The sequence below is a fragment of the Ixodes scapularis genome, unplaced genomic scaffold (genome assembly GCF_016920785.2).
Source record: "Ixodes scapularis isolate PalLabHiFi unplaced genomic scaffold, ASM1692078v2 PGA_scaffold32__2_contigs__length_656809, whole genome shotgun sequence".
NCBI classification, from domain to species: domain Eukaryota; kingdom Metazoa; phylum Arthropoda; class Arachnida; order Ixodida; family Ixodidae; genus Ixodes; species Ixodes scapularis.
In genome coordinates this window covers 453,403-470,846 of record NW_024609860.1, presented here as the reverse complement: position 1 = coordinate 470,846, position 17,444 = coordinate 453,403, and the positions used below count along the sequence as shown (strand labels likewise).

Here is a 17,444-nt window from a genome sequence, read left to right as displayed (position 1 = left end):
TTGATTCCTCGGCGGCGCCTGCACCATCAGTTTTTAATGCTCAACTGCAGTTCGCTTCTTTTCCAGTATACAGTAAACTCTCATTTGAGCTAACTTCAAGGGACCCAAGGAAATAGTTCACTTAACTGAGTGTTCACTAAGCTGAATATATTCGCTAGAACATGGAACAGCATAGGGCACAGCATACATTGAGTCAAAAGTGTAAAATGCAATTTGTAGAGTCATGTACATCGATACATACAAAATGTATAAAAGTTGCGTCGCTGCCTTTCTCATTTCGAAAACAAATATGTAATTTCCATTTGCACCGCTCTTAAAAGGTAACTGCAAAGAAAAAAGTTAATTTCTTAAACAGCCTAGTTTGGACAAGCATGCCAAAAAATAATTTTTCCGCGAGAAAAAAATTTTTTTTACTGCAATGACTGATTTTAGTTTCCGGTTATTTCGTTCATTATAAATCGCGAGCCACAAAGTGGGTGTTCCGTGACGTTTAGCACCCATTGGCTGCTATACTTCTCATTGGCTAAGAGTTTGATTGACAGCTTAGATCTTGGTTGTTAAACCTTTCTTATATGTTGGAATTTCCTTTTGAGCGGCATATTTCTATGTGATGAGAATTATTACTCTCTACAAAAGGTTTACAAGACGGGCACTTTCGTTTGGATTTATGCCCATAACAAACAAAATTTTCGCCATTCTTTCATGGCCGCCGAAGTCTCTGCTCCCGCTCGTCCCGCCTACCTCGACTAGTCGTTTCGCCGAAGTGATCAGTGTTTCATGCTGACCCAGGAGCTTGGCTGAGACTTCTTGAAGTGAAGTAGTGTGTGTTTAGCAGTTGTCGCAGGTGTTAGTGATAGGAAGCGATGCGGGGTTTTGGCTCTCATAGTGCAGTCCTTTCGTTTTCCTCTTTGCTTGATATAGTGTGCTTTTTTCTTTTATTTATTTATTTAAATACCTTAAGGACCTTCTAGGGGGTATTACATAAGGGGTGGGTATACAGCGTAAAAACAAAAGGGTAGAAAACACGCCAAAAACAACTCGCATACAAAGAGCAAATACACACAAACGTAAAAGGCAAACTATACACATATATTAGATGGTTTGTACAAACCTAAAGTAAGGACTCTAGCAAGCGTTTTTTAAATTCCATCGGGTCATGAGTGATGACGACGACTTTTTTTGCTTGCGCGTGCAAATGCCGACTTTTTTGGAGATGTCAGCTCCTGTAAAGTGGTGCCATTGCTCTGTAAACTGCTACCAGATGAGTGATCGCAACAGCGAGCCTTCCAGCAGCCAAATCGCCCCGAGAGGAATGCTATTTGGCTGGAGGCAATCAGGCGTTCCCGTAGCGACAAACGTGTCCAGTTACGTTCTCTCATTTCGCTCCGGAAGCCTTCGAGATTCGCACCGGGTGTACCGAACGTCTGCGACTGAGGCACAGTTGTTACGTAAAAAACCGGGCACAGCCAGGTTATTACATAACAGCTGTCCGCAGAAGCCTTCGGACGTCCGAATTCTGCGTTAGCCGACAGACTTTTTTTCTTGGCTTCCAACCCATCCTACGCAAAGTAGTTTGAATTGAATGTGTACTGTTATCGTTAATTTTGGCTTGTGATCTGTGCGGTGGACATAGCTGTTTACAACAGCGATATACATTGAGGAAAACCAATCGCGAGAATGGCGAGCCAGTTACAAGGGTTAGAAATTCGAACATTGGTCAAGCAGGCCGTCGAAAGGGTGGTTATTCCTGGACACAGACGAGGCATAGTAATTACGACTGTGGACACGCTGTCAACGATTCAAGAGGCTCGTAAATGGTCTCATTTCTCTAGGGAAAGTCCTAACAATAGCATGAAGCAGAATTCATTGAGGTGGTGCCACATCCAGCGAAGTTCAAGGTACAAAGTGCAAGTGCCATAGAGTGTGAGAAAATACGATATTCACACTTCTGCAGCTTAAGCCGCTTTATATTTGCAAAGCTCTTTAGGTGCATTGCATTTGCATACTAGAGTGAAGCCCGGTTATATCACACTCGGGTATTTCGAATTATTGTTTATATCAAACGGTCCAAACATCGCCGTCAAAATCATATATAATACACAGCAGCGTTGTCTTTTTGTATACAACTCCCATGGCGGGGACACTCGATGTAGCGAACCAAGCCCGGCCGCACATTGCTTTTCCCGGGATCGGTGACAAGCACCACAGCTTGCGTTGCGTGGCTGGCAGACTGCCAAGCCAGCATACATGCGGGAAGACACGCAGCAAAAGAGCAGTTGTAAAAAGGAGAGACAACGAAACCATAGAAAAAAAAAAGTGGAGAATGGCAAAAGCATGGGGAAGGGCACGCACGCACGCCTGTGCCTTTTTACTGAACACTGCTGATGCTGCACGACTCCCTAGCCCTAAAATAAAACAAGCAAGAGAAAGGTCTTTGGCAAGCCGAGCGTACCGAGAACAATGGTTGTGCAATAGCACTTTCAATGCCTTTTCTTTGTTTACCCTTTTCTTTTGCCGTTATTGCTTTGCCCGTTTTTCCTTTTAATGCAAAAGCATTGAAGGAGCTGTGCAACGATTTTAACGTTGAAAGAATTGGCATCTTCTGCTTTTGATATTGTTTACCTTGTCACAAATGACAGACAACACACCTCCTTTCATCGAAATGTTGCGATTCCGCCGCGTAATAGCGAGGCAAAACTTAGGATATTCCCCGACCTGCAGCCGCGAGCGGCGCCCATGAGAAACATGCGGCGTGATGTCAATGGGGAATCTTGTAGAAAGATAGCAAGCTGTGCAAATACCTACTCGATAAAAGGTAACTTTTCTATAAATCTTGTCCTTCCAACATGCATATAAATGCGTCAAAAACCTGGTATCATCGACAAAACTTTTATTATACGGAGTTTTAGTGGCGCCATCTATCCTAGGTCCACAAAACCGTCAGCTCTCTCTGCTACCGCGAACAGCCGCCAGAAGCCGGAGGGGGAGGGGGACAGGGCCGGACGGGTATGGCCGGACCCAGATAAGACTTTCCTCCTTTCACCATATTGTTCGCGCGACGCCCGCCAGCACGTGGTAACACGGTCGCGAGCGGATGAGTTCTCGCTGCTCACTGATGGCTCTAAAGAGAGAACTTTTCCGGAACCCCGCGCCTACCCCATCAACGTCACTGCACACGTTACCCGGAAGACGACGTACGAGTTGAGAGGTGGCAAAAACCTGGATCTTTTTCATTTTTTAAAATAAAAACCAGGATATCCAGACGACAAAATCTGTTTTCTGTAGTTCACTTCAGAAGTGTCAGGCATCAACTTCCACAATAATTTAAGCAAAGCCCTGAAATTGTTGCACAGCTCCTTTAACTGTTTCATGGAGCGAGCTGACGTCATCAGTTTGAAGCACGAAAACGGCACCTAGTTTCCGTGATCCCATTAGAAGCAAAGTAAAGCTGATAGATTCTTCGGTTCCATTGGCTGGCATGCGTCGACGGGGCTCCCATTGGCTGCTGTGCTCGTCCGTTTCCATGACCACTCACCCTATAACACTGCATGTCCATCAGCATGCCGTTAACACGGAGCATCCAAGGACAGCGTGCTTAGGGGAGCACACGTGCTGACCGGCGATGAAAAGTACGCAGCGGAGAAAAAAGGGAGCAGACGAGCGGCTTGCATGCTTTCGCATTCACAACTCATAAGAAATGCTTAGGTGTACCTCAATATTTTTTTTTTGGCCTTTCTTTTTTTGCTGCCTGAATTTAGTGAGCTTTCTTTTTCATTGCTTGCTTAACATTTTTCTATGGATCAAGAGATTTTTTTTAGGCGTCTCACTTTGCCGTTTTTTTTCTTCATCTTTTAAAGTTATTTTTGTGTTTTGTTGCTTATGCTGTCTAGAGGTCCCAGCAGGCACAAGCGCCGTGGTGTTTGCAGTCCCCGCCAACTATGCTCTACTGAATTTAGCGGCTCTTGGGTGCCCCATTTGGTAAGCTCCCGTTTGACGCGACCTTCAGTATTAGCAGAGACGCGAGAAAATTTCAACTAGAGCTTAATTTAACATATTTTTGTATATTGAAATATTAATATATTGAATTATTTTATGAACCCTTTGAGGTTCAATATATCCGGGTGCGACTGCATTCAAGGTCAATAAAAACAAGAATTATCTTCCACACAAAGCTTTGGCTCTACAGGTGGTACCAGTCAGAGAGAAATGGGGTGCAGGGAACTGTGCAGTCGAGGGCAACGACACAGCGGAAGTGAGGCGGTTAATGATCCGTTCCATAGTGCATGGAGTGGTGCCTTCCCTTATCGAAAACGAGTGGGAAGGAAGACCATTACTATGGCGTTGATGAAAGGGAGTCGGCTGGTCCCCGGAACTCCAAACGTCGCTTGTGATTATCTTGAACAGCAAAAATGGGCAGCCACCCTCCCGAGGAGGATGATCCCATCAAAAGCCCACCTCGAGTTGGTGATGAAGTCATAGACTGGAACCTGGACCACCTTCTCTTGCAGGATGTCTTTCAGGGTTGAGACCATAAGCTGGTCATCAAACGCACCTGGGAAACGAGAAACAAGGGCTGTGGTTCCCCACTTTTAAAGGACTCTAGGCATTTCCAGATCTCCTTAAACACAGTGTGTTATAGACCCTTCAAATAATCGCCTTGTGCGCGGTCTCACGTTTGTCCAGTGGGCTATAAAATGCATTCTCAGCATGCCAAGTACAGCAATGGAAGTGGCATTCAAACTGTTCTGTAGCAAGCAAAATGTTGGTTTGGAGCAGCCCCTGATGCTTTTGGAGCAACATCTGTTAGCATATCAGTTGAAAATTAAAAAGTGACTGCTTCGTTAGATGAGTTTATATATGATATTGATAGAGAGTTCCTCTTTCGTACTCGAGCATATAACTTATTACCTTTTGTGATAAGAATAGAGGGGGTGCAAAGGGAACAGACAGCTTTCTTTTTAAAAATAAGGGTCGGGTCAGAGCAAGTTCGATTAACAATAGGTGTTAAAAATGGTTGAGAAATTCGTCATAGCGCAACACTTCAGTTGGGATAAAGCCTCTCTCCCCTCCCAATTTATACTCTGTGGTTTATTTAGCCTGAAAAGATAATTTCTTCAAAATGCCAACAAAAAACAGCCTATCCGCTAACACTTATATCAATAAAAATGCGGCCCCCAATTTTTGTGAACCTACCAAACCCAAGACTCTAATATGACAAACTGAAAAAATAACCACATACAAATATTATGAAAACGTATACTGCTCTATGGCAGCGTTGGAACCAGAATAAAGTCAAAGTTTGGTACTCTTTCGATCGACAGCTGCACGGGAGCTACCTCGACTACCGTATTTATTCAAAATAAAATAAACCACATTTTTTTCTTGTCTGTCTTGATGCAGATATTAAAAACTAGAGATCAACGAGCTACAATCAAGACCAAAGAAGGTAGAACTGAAAGAGTACCGAGTATAATTTCCGAACCTACCGCGCTAACTTAGGTGCTCGCCCATGTCGGCCGCTGCTCGTAGCATTCCGGTGCAAAGTGGCAAAGCTCGACACGGTGTACGTTGGTGAAGAGACGGCACGGATGCATGTGGCAGACACAATAATCAAGAATTCTCATCAGGAGTGCAAGACCCTGGTTCTGTCTTATCACAGTAGCCACCATCATCCTATTTTGCAATGTCTTATCGAGATTGTTAGCTCCCGACATCGCTGACATTGTCTGTCCAGTTGAACCGCCAGTGCATCAACGGGCCAGTGCGGTTGACGAGCAATCTCAATACTTTGTTTTATCTTAATTTAGAGCGTATCCGACGCTATGAGCCAATGAGACCAACCAAACGGCGTCAATGTGCAACATCGTGGCATTCGTCCATCTTTTTGTATATGTTCTTTCGACTAAACCAATGAAGGGCAGCGAATGTCCATTGACTTGCACTTTTAGTATGTGTTTGTGGTTGTGTGTGTTCAAGCCTTTGTGATCTGACCTAAGATGAAACTATATAATGAGTAGAGACGCTGTGAAATATGTATTTGTACCATTTTGCTTTCCTCCTACTTCTCTAAATGGTAAAGAGTCGACCATAATCAAATTTTTATATTTTTGCTCTTTTTAAGCCTATCTCAGCGCAGGTGTGGCGCAATTCTTAACTTAACAAAAATAGTGCTTCGGCACAACATGTAGCAGACTTTCAATCATGGTGCAATTTGGCGCAGCACTTCCATCACTGCAAATACCTCCCTTCTGCAAAGTCATACATGATTGCAGACTGGTTTGACGCTCATTCAGATCGAAACGGCGATCGAATTTAGAATTTAGAGCGCAGGGAGCAAAAGCATGAGCTTTTCTCCCCGCGTTCCAAGGTGAGGTGTATTAACGAACTCGGCCAGCGATTTTCCCACTTTTGATACATTTGAAATATGTGCAAAGGATGTATCAAGCACCCACCCCAGCAAACTTCTGAGCCCCCATAGCTAGCCAAGGTGCTTCTCCACATCAGCTGCTGCAAGCCGGTGAAGCTTTTTATGTGCACGCTAGTGCGAAGTGGTGAAGCTTGAAGTGAGAGCGCCGACGTGAAGCAGGCCCGACGAAAGCAGTGCAGCTTCTTTACCTCTTTTGTGACCGCGCCCATCGGCCATTGATCACCGGTGATCGATGGTTTCCAGACACCATCAAGAAATTAAAGCTAGTGCGGGGAACTATGTTCCCCAATCTCTTCAATAGCGAAAGAACTGTAGTTTCGGTTTAAACATAGATTTACGCTTTATCACAAGCTGGTGGGCTGTCAAAACTAGTCCTGGGAATGGTGGTTGCACTTGTTTAGCTTGGCTAACTGCTTGCATCAGTCTTCATAAGAAAGACAGCATTATTTACATAATTCAACTGTACTGCGGCATATTTTTTAGACCTCAAGAGCTCTGGGGACACTTTAAATGATGATATGGCTGTCGCTTAACGGATGGTTGTCGGTAAGCATCACTATAATTTCCAATGGAGTCCTGAGCCAACGTGCATGTTCCATGTTCTCAACAAGGTGGGCGAAAATGCTGAATTTGAAGGAACTGCAATCGAGGCTATGACAAAATCAAGGTAGAGCACAAAGAAAGCATTCTGCTTGGGATGCCAGGTGACCGTATCTGTTTCACCAATATAAGCATTCCTTCATTGACAAGCACAGGTTACGGAGGCTAACTCTCTGATGAACCAAAAATAGACAACGACATTTAGAGAGCACTATCTTTCAGAAGCAATAGCCGTGGGTTTATCTGTCATTTAAATTGACACAGCTGTAGAAGTTCCGGCAATTATATGCTTTCAGCACGTACTTTGTGTTTTCAAGGAATAAAATTTTTAAGTCTTTTTCCCACAATATATCAACCTCTGTTTCTTTCAAAAGAAAAGCTAATTGGCCACATTTTGATGTGTCATTTTGCTCCATACGCAAATTAGTTAGGAAAACAAAAGCATCCTTTGAAAATTGCTTATTTTCCCATTGTCAGGAAAGAGTTAACCCGTCACATACTAATTTTCTTTTCTTCATAAAATATACCAGAGACTTATTTGTATATCAAAAAGATGGTTTGACTCGTCATTGAAAATGGTAGATCACTCATCACCTTCAAACGAAAGTTTCTGCATTTTTTCCTTAGCTAAACTGAACCTCGGCGTTGAGATCATGTGGTCATGTCACCTTTCCATGTGTCTGGAGACGTTAAATATTTTTTTAAAGCGGTAGCTGTTAGTGTTCTTTCTAGCAAAATCCTTCACCAGTCATGCACAAAGACCCCCGTGATTAGGAGGAGAGCGATAACGCCGACAGGCTATCACTCTCTTTGCATCGCCATCGCCCATGACACACCCTTGTATCTGTAACCCCAGGGCAGTGAATAGGAGGTTCCTCGTTCGGTCCCTAGTCAGCGCGGCTGGTGTCCAACAAGGGACATTTCGGGAAGGCCATGCCACCGAACAGTTGGGCACGACTGCAGCGTCACAGTCTGGCAAACATTCCGACGTTCAAGCGTCAGATCCGGTTCAATGACTGCGGTCACGAGTCGTCCCAGGGTTCCGAACATTCTGCATCAGATGGTGCTATTTGTCAAACCAGACTTTATCGACCGGTGAGTATGGCGAAATGTTCCCCTTGTTGCTCTCTTTCGCTCTTGCCAGCCCGCTCGCCACCACCTATTCAATGTTTTGGAAAGTTCCCCAGCGAGTCTACAAAACACAAAAAAGGTGTGGCACTGCACGGTGCTCACTCAGTTTCCCCCTCCCCCTCCCTCCCAGACATGGCCAGACCACGCAAAATTCACTCCCTTTCCAAAGAGCAGGAATCACAAGTACACCACACCGAGGAGAGTAGGTGGAGGGCCGTAGCGGCAAAAGAGAGCAAAGGGCGCACGACCTCAACTATCGCGCACGAGAGGCAGCGCATAACCACCTTTCCCACATCTCCTAAAGCACATCTCCTACAATTATTCCACTAAAAGCAAAGCTGCTAAAGCAAATATTCTGAAGCGCTTTGACTAAAAGCAAATCTCCTAAACTACATTTTTCGACAATGCAACAGCTGCCACTCTCAATCGCAGCACACTTTGTATGATCATCTGCAACTTTTCTTCCTGGGATAATGAAGCCCTCCTCGGTGACAATTTGAAACAAACAACAAGATAGCCTGAAGGGGGCAGAGTAAAAGTAGTTGCACAGCCATCTGTCAGAGAATGCACAAAACAAGTTCAGAAACCAAATGACAAACCAGGCTCATGTCAGGCTTTCTGGTCCGTTATGAAGGTTGCAAGTGACTCGTGATTAATAGTAACCAAGAAGTTAAAAATTAGAGGTTCTGCCGGACCCCTATATTGCTCCTATACAGTTCCATCAGATCAAACGAAGGTCCACCCCACCATGTGCCCCATCCACTTTACTGTGCTCAAACTCAACAAATGCCTGTCCCCATTTTTTCCTGATTGTCACCCAACATTTGCGTGGACGCTTGCTCGGTATTTTCCAGTATAAATCAAAGAGTAAAAACTGAAATCGTTGAGCATGCATTGAGGGGTTCATGGAGATTTCTTAGCTCGACTGCATTAAGGGCTGTCCACACAGGATATGATTCGCCCTAACTTGTATTGTGCACGACTTTTGCCGGACAGGAGTGGTAGTTTCTGCCCCACTTCTGGTCTGCTTTGAAACTGTTTTTGCCGGAGGAGAAAGCAATTGTCTGCTTGCGTCCTTGGAAGAAGCTCATTATGTAGGACCCAGGACGCAGCCCCTCCCTGCCTTTGCTGGCTGTCAAACGTCTTGAAAACAAGGAAGGGGAGAAGACAATGGCAAAGCCAAGGAGGAAAGTCATGCCGTGTTGCGCCCGGCTGCGCAATTCGTGTCCTCGGTGAAATTGCATATGTGTGCCAAGTCGGACACAATTTTTTTTCTTTGAGTGGCACAAATCGTGCACAGCAGCCCCCTGTAGTTGGGAGGTTAAATTGAGCAGAGGAGCAGCGGCATACCGGGGTGGTCGAAGTTGAAGCGCCCCCTGTTGGCCAGCTCCCTCTCGTGGGGATGCAGCTCCCGGTAGAAGCTGTCCTGATGCAGGCAGACCAGGCGGCTCTGGCCCACGCAGCGCACCTTTTCCATGATCTTGCGGCACACTGTTGTCTGCAACATGAGCCGCTGTCAATGGGTTTCACGTTTTAAACTCAGTTGATGCTGTCTTTGCGTGGACGCTTACAGGCGACAAGGACATGGGCAAAAAGCCAACATGTGCTGGCTAGCCCTAGCCAACCCCTGTTTCTTGGGTAGGGGCAGAAGGACATGCAAAAAGTGAAACAAAACAAGTTACATTTGCCCAACGAAAAAAATAAAAGCCAACACAAAACCAACTTGCGATTTAAATCTTCCAGAAGCATTTCACTGTCATGTGCAGAAAAGATTAACCAGTGCCATCGGCGTAAATTACGAAGGTATGTCTGTACCAATTTTTTTGGTACCGATTTTCCCACCCCCCAGATGTGATGGATGAGGAAACTCTTCACATCACTAGTGCTACTGACAATGTTACACGTTACTGCTCAGCAACAACAGAGGCAAGCATCTATGTCATCAAAATATTTGTGTAATGTTTCAGTTTTTAAGTCAATGCCAATAAATGCCAGTTTCCTCTACAAGTATCAGAAGTGTAATAAAGAAAATGCAAAAAGTTATGTCCTCGCCATAATTGGTTGCATTGCTGCACCCAACCGTCCGATCAGACGTCCGATCGCTGCTCCGACTCGCCGCAAATGATTATCCGAGACACGTGCTTCCGAGCGAGTTTGCGACGCGTCGTTCCAACGGTTCTGATCGGCTCCGCCGAGTTCCATGACCAGTGCGTGTTGCCTGACTTCCTTCTTAGCAATGCAGTGAAAGGTACAGGCACGCGTTCCATCGCCCATTTTGAGCACTGAATAAAGCTGTGCGCGGGCTCTCCTCCTCTTCCCGGAAATGCCAAGAAAAGGAAGAGGGATTCGTAACCAGATCCTTGCCTCCTGAATAGCCCGCTCCCCAAAACGTGACGTCCTCATGATGTTCCCGCTACCTGCGTCGTCATTGGCTGCGGCCATCCGACCACCGCAACCACCTCTGGACAGTCAGTCGCATACCGCAACGCCGTTCCGACGTTGCAACACGACCAAACAAGCCGTATCCGATCGTCGTATTGCCTGATCAAACATCAGATCGGACGGTTTCATTGTTACATGTAACTCTAAAGCAAAAGTCTAAAACAAATGGCACTCTGCATGTGCATTTGTCAGCACCTTCCTTTGATTATTTATTTTAAAACTTTAATTCAGGTAAGGCGAGTACATGCAGATTGTGTACCTACATTTCCAGCATTCTATCTAATGCCCGAGTAATTTGGCAAATGTCTGTCGGCTACCTGAACCCACAGTATTTCTTCTTTGACAGTGAATTTGCGCTGTTTTTTGTCACAACGTCCAATGACTCTTGGTGGAATTGTTGTGTACTAGGCTTTCGTGACCCATTTCGTTTTGTTTCTTCCCCCAAAACATCTTAAGAGCTCCCCTGTTAAGGCTGGTGCAGACATTTAAACTTGAGCATGACCGACTGCAATACAACTCCTTACTTTCCCATAAGGCACATCGCACAAACCTCGATTGCAATAGCAACCATGTCATCAGGAGAAGTTGTAAGGGGTCTTAAAGGGGCCCTGCAATCATATTTAAGCAGCTACCTTTTTTGCGGTTTCCACGTCTCTTGAAGTTCGGGCAAGCCAGCGGGCACGGAGAGAGTAACTAAATATCAGTGCGTCATATTTTAACCGGACGACGCGGAAACCTCCTCCACCGACGAGGGCGACCCGCGGTACCAAAAGCGCGCAAAATGTGACGTCTTTGGTCCTGGGCTTACTACTGGTCAGAGCCGCTAAAAGCTTCTTTTTAGGCGAAATACAAAATATAAGTGTCGCAAATCGTTTCAATTACCTATAAAAGTAGTTTTTGTTCACTATTTTAGATGAGAAAAGAAACAAATGCAGTTTATAAAGTACGGAAACAAGAAATGACCCGTCGACATACCCGCCACCAAGCGGTGGAAAAGGCAGCGCATACTAGAAAGTAGTAGTGGGATCAGGCGCCGACAGGGAAAGGTCCCGGATGTACGCAGCAGCGCTGCGGTCGTATGGGCAGGAGGATCCGACCGGCTCCGAGCCTTCCGAAGGCCTTCGGCGAGATGCTTTGTCTTGCGGTTTGGCCGTTTCGCGGTATGGCAGCGCGAAGTGGCTCCCACTCTGAACTGATCTTTACTCCGTGTTTGCTGTCGTTTGTGACCAATGAAGTGTCATGCCGAATTAGTGTTTAATCACGCAGCAAATGCAATGAGAGCCGCTCTGGCTGCCCGCTGCATACAGCCTGTCCAGAACATGCTTTAGTGGCGCCCTCTCGCGCCGTCGACACGGAATGCGGCAGCCGTGAGCGCTCGCGATGAGCTCACTACCCCTCCTCTAGTTCACGGCCGCTCAAGCAACCAAGGACGTCACGAGGGAGGTTATTTTTTGCTTGTTTTTGTAATTTTGATTTGCCTATAACTTTTAAAATAAAGCGAATTTCAAGAAAATAAAAGTTACACTAAGTTACTACGTTCAGTACGCTCAGGTTTGGTGCAAATTAAAAACTAGTAAAAAAGTGCTTGCAGGGCCCCTTTAATGTAGACCAGTGGTCGGCAACCAGCGGCCCGCGGGCCTAGTCCGGCCCGCAAGGTAGTATCATACGGCCCTCAGCCCCCCGGTAACCCCCCCTCCCCCCCTACGCAATAGGCTAAAGAAACAAAAAAAAAATAAAGTTGACTAATTCGCTGCCCGTCTGCGAGCAGACTTTTTCACAAATGAAGTGCATAAAATCCAACTTCCGCTCACAAATGACTGACGAGAACCTCCACAATGTTTTGCGACTCGCAGTTAGCAGCTTGAATGTGGATGTTCGTAGTTTGGCGAGCACAGTTCAACACCAAAAGACTCACTGAGAGGAGTCTCTGGGTTTTCGTGGAAATGTCGTATCTCATGTTGTTTGTCGTGAAATAAAGAAACTGTTCATTTTTGATTTATGTACGTCAATGTAAGTTCGTGCAAGTGCTTTTTTTTAATTTTATATCCCGTCCTCCTCCTCCTCTCTCCCCCTCCCCCCCGCTGCTTGCCGTCCGGCCCGTTCCGCCTTGGCTGAGCGGCGACTCGGCCCGCTTCGCCAAAAGGTTGTCGACCACTGATGTAGACACTTGGACCCAAGCACAAATGTCTGAACCAGCGTGAAATGCCTTCTTGATTATGACAGAGCCAAACTTGATGCTATCGGCCATGATTTGTGCACCTTACTACCTGCAGCGGTTTCTTGAGCAGTGTGTTGAAGCCTCTGACATCCAACATAAACTACTCATTTTTTCGGACAAAGCACAAAATGGTGGTGTCATGACACTACAACAAATTCCATAGCTGAAGAGGTACACGTCTGCAAAGGAAAACAAAAAAAAACGACACCAGAAAAAGGACAATGCCGAAGACTCTGGCATCCTCCTGGAGGCTGAGGCCTTGGAGGCTGCGTCAGTCTCCACAACTACACCATTAAAGTTTCTTTAGATCGACATGATTTTCGGTGTTAGGTCATAAAAATTGTTTCATGAATATTATCTTTTATGCAACAAATGTCCGTTACAGATGGTGTATTCCCAAATATTTTTAGTTTTGTGTCTGCACAGCATGCAACTTAAGGAAAAAGAGTTCAAGAAGCCCCGGAAAATCGGTTCTCAGGCGGTGCAAAGACAGAAGCAGACACTTAATGTTGTCTGCTTGCTCCAAGGCAGAGTAAACAAACCACCCAAGGGAAGATGGATCAAAGCAGCCTTGTCATACCATAGATGCAGTGGAAAACAGATGCACTTCCACTGCTTCAGCTGCGGACTACACCCAAAGGCAATGTTGCGCCACTGAAGCTTTCAGAGATTCCAGGAAGCATACTGAATTGTGAGCAACCTGATCAAACAATGAAACAGAAGTTAACTAGGGCCATGAAGCTTTGGATTTCTCTCATCGTTACATCCTGTCTACTTTAAATTACACTGGAGAGCTTATCACTGGAGTATGAGGGTCAGATAGCCCACACTGGAAAGATTGATGGCCAACATAAGAGGGGGGGGGGTCTAAAGATTTTAAAGAGAAGAGACTGCATTTGCTATTATTTTTGTGAACTCTCAGCTTTGCCAGTGACATCCTTAGATTTTGTTTGTCTACATGACTACTTTGAGCCATGGCCTGATGTATAACAATAATTAAAATGACACCACACTGCCAAAGTGCTGTCATTTCTAATAGAACAAAAGAGCAAGTACACTGTCGTTTCCGTTGCTCAATTAACTCAGGAATTAACCAAGTTCAACATGTCTCTAAAGAACAATCACTTAATTTGACAGTTCTTTGCTTTCCTGACGATTTTTACGACAACACTCTGAACAAATACTTGTCTTTTAATGGCCATAATTTTTGAAGGCAAGAATCTTGAGCTCGTAGCTTTATCTTTGGCAGTTGCTCCTGCTGATCAAGAGCTTGCGGAATTGTTGTAGATTACAATAAGCTAGGAAGCAAAAGACAAAGCAAAACCAGGGGCAAATGAACACAGATAAGTATAAACTATGTGAATATGTTAAAAAAGCAGAGTTACTTTTCGAGCGACAATGAATCAGCAAGAAGAGATCACATGGCACATGTTATTTCTAGCACTCGAGAAATGGACTGGGACTGATAGCCGGTTGCCTGCGGGCCATGTCCCAGTGAGTCGTTGGCCACGTGTTTGAGACCTCAGGCCTAAGCAGTCCAAGTTGCCTGTGCATAGGCAGATGTGTTGATCATTGCTTGATCATTGAAGAAATTGATTCCTCAAGGAGTTTGTCTGGTGTTTATTAGCACACCAGGAGAGGCCAGCACCTTGTAAAGCAGAAGCTGTGTGGCGCATGCTGAGATAGGGAACACGTGAGAGTGTGCAGGCTTTTCGACCAGATGAAAAAAGTATTGAAAAAATGTGGACGTTGACTGGTATTCATGGTGTTAGTCAGCAATGCAAAGTACCCTCCCACATTGCCTTGTAGACTTTACGTAACACGACATCACGTGTAATTTCCTCGACAACTTGCTTCGCTGTGAGCGGCATGAAGTCAGCTGCGGTAGTTCAAGAGCTGCACAGTATTTTTGCCATTTTGGGGATACCTTGTAAGGTTGCGTCCAATAATCAAACAGCCGTCGTCGCCGACGAAATCTAAACATTATATCGCAACAATGGTGTCAAGGCAATGACCAGTGCACCGCATCATCCAGCCACTCACGGGCAAGTCGAACGCATAATTCAAGAGTTAAACCCCCTCTTGCAAAAGGAGGACTGGACACTCCTCGGAGCGTGGGAGCCCGCTTCCTGTTCAAGTAGCATACAAACCATCCACGTGGCGATTGGAAGACTCCAGCCCTAGATGTCCTTTTGAAGGAACTTCCCTCAAATCTGGAACGGCTGAAGCGTAATAACTAGGAGCATCCAGCGGGTCACACAGAAAATCCGCATGAGTTATATGTTGGCCAAGAAGTATGGATACAACAGTTTCTAGGACGCCGCAGCCGGACCCAGGGTGAAACAGTCAAGCGAGCAGGACCTGGATCCTGGATAATAATTACGCGGCAAAGGGAAGTGTGCTGCCACATCAGTCACATCCGAGATCGAAGCCCGTCGCTGCAGGGTCATCCAGAGGCGGTCTTGTCTTCTGTGTGGGACTCGGACATCCGAGAGGTGCCCCAGTTGCACAAGATGTGATAGCTGCCCAACCAGAGAACCCACTAATCACACAAGATGTGGCAACTGCTCGACCAGCCATGCCACCGCTTGGAACACGCATCAGTACCCATCTTCGGAAGCCACCTCAGCGCTACGGGGCCCCTGTCTAGGTGGGGAGAGGTGTGGTGTTCATCAGCACACTACGAGAGGTCAGCACCTCGCAAAGCAAAAGCAGTGTGGGACATGCTGGGATTGGGAACATGAGAAGAGCTTGCAGGCTCTTTGACCAGACGAAATATAGCAATGGAACAATGTGGACGATGACCGGTATCCATTACATGAAGTCTACACGGCAACACAGGAGGGCACTTTGCATCGCTGACGAACACCACAGTTTCTTTAGATCCCCAAAAACTTCACGAGAAAACACCCATAAGTGAAACCCTCCTTTTGCGTGATAAGTATTCATGGGTGCTTCGGTCTCAACATCTGGTCACCAACTTCAGCAAAAAACATCTTGTTAAAGGCTACCATAAATACACCTTTCGCTTACAAAGTTGTTTGAAAGAAGCCGACATATGTGCCGAGAAGCTCAAGTAGGAAATTTGTGTAGAGTAACAAATTTTGTACATCTCAGTGTAAGGTTGCCTTGATCAATCACCTAAAGGTGTGATGGCAAAGCTGAGCGGCACAGCCCTGAGACTACGATCAAAACATTGGAAACCAACGTGCTGATAACAAGGCTGGCGATGCACCATCAGTGATTTAGAGAATGATGTCTTGGTTACCAAGTGATGCCATGACAGGCATAACTTGGCAAATGGCAAAACCTATGGTCTGCACGAGCAGATTAGTTTGACAGAGCGAAGCATGCAACACTTTTTAACGGCAGGAGTGCACTCCTAGATTGCACCGTCACATGCCTCACTTCGGTGCTCGGATTGGAAGGCTGATGCCGTACTATTCGCCGTTTGGCGTTATGCTGAAACGGAGCATAGATGAGGGGATTAAGTACTGCCATTCGCCGCCTGACAGCTGCCCCCCGAAAAAAAGCTACACTGAAATATAGGAAATAAGCGCCCGCACCCATGATCGAAACCAACTAGAAAGCATTGGAGTGAGTGGCGCTGCCTAAGTTTGGACAATTTGTGGAGGTTATTGCCCACGTGACCGAAATTTGCGAATGAGAAGGTGAGCAGCTAACAGATCAGTTGCGGTGCCATGAATTTATCGAGTGGCCACGATCGCAGCCTAACTCAGCGTAGCGCTGAAGACGAGTAGAGTGACCCACTTTTCCAGAGGCCGTGCCGCCGGCGACGCCGATGAGGAACGGTGTTTTCGTCTCGAAACCGTTCAGGTTGCAGAAAGTGGTAGTTTCGTCCGCAGACATGGTGGTCGCTCTACTCATTTACGCACGCACTCACGCACAGAAGGAGTTGGGTGTTGAGCTATACTCTGCGCAGAAGCTCACAGTTCAAGATTTTCAAGCTTCTCCAAACTACAGAGCTCTATCCAAATGGAATAATCGTGCACCGTAAGTTCACCGGGTATGCACCCAACATCGTCCCAATCTAATTTCTGTCCGACCTACAGTCCGACCCGGCGAGCCGCTTAGCGCTTTCGAGTCACGAAGTCGCTAAAAAGCCGCTCGAAAAATACGGAACCCGAGCCAATAATATCCAATCCAAGATTAGCTACTCGTGCTTGTGTTCTGCTGTTGACGTGCCGTTGGTTGGGTTGGTTGCGTGTTGAGCGGAGGTTCTGCTAGTTTTTACACTGTTTTTGTGCTGTGCGTATTTTTATTTAATTTGTGATTGCCAACGCCACCTCGTTCAAGCTGTAGTCTATTCTGTCTTCTCTTCATCACGTCCAAACGAACTGTTTGTAGCTGCGTCACCGGTGGTCTCTGAAGGTGCCAACGGCTGCTACACTACGTTTTACCTTACGTGGACACTACGAGCTACTGGAGCCAATGGGACGCCGTGTGAGTGTAACGTGACTTTCAGGATGGTGCAGGGACGCGCGAGACCCGTAGTCACGTGGGACGTTCACAGCATTACAGCATGTACACCAACTCTTCGATCCCGCTTTGGGCGGTCCACAAAAATCGGTGTCTCAACGTATCGGGCTGAGATTTACTGCAGAG

At 46.0% G+C, this 17,444-nt stretch overlaps 1 protein-coding gene across 1 annotated transcript in view; it reads right to left on the bottom strand.

Moving 5' to 3' along the window:
- The window catches only part of LOC121832956 (uridine-cytidine kinase 2-B-like), a 68,682-nt gene extending 51,755 nt beyond the window's left edge, over positions 1–16,927 (bottom strand). The window contains exons 1-3 of the mRNA XM_042292184.1: positions 16,590–16,927; positions 9,509–9,656; positions 4,456–4,552 (exon numbers count right to left, since the gene is read on the bottom strand). Of these exons, the coding sequence (XP_042148118.1) occupies positions 4,456–4,552; positions 9,509–9,656; positions 16,590–16,706 (362 nt within the window). The 5' untranslated portion in view covers positions 16,707–16,927. The remainder of the gene's footprint in view (positions 1–4,455; positions 4,553–9,508; positions 9,657–16,589) is intronic.
- Between the last annotated feature and the right edge of the window lie 517 nt (positions 16,928–17,444).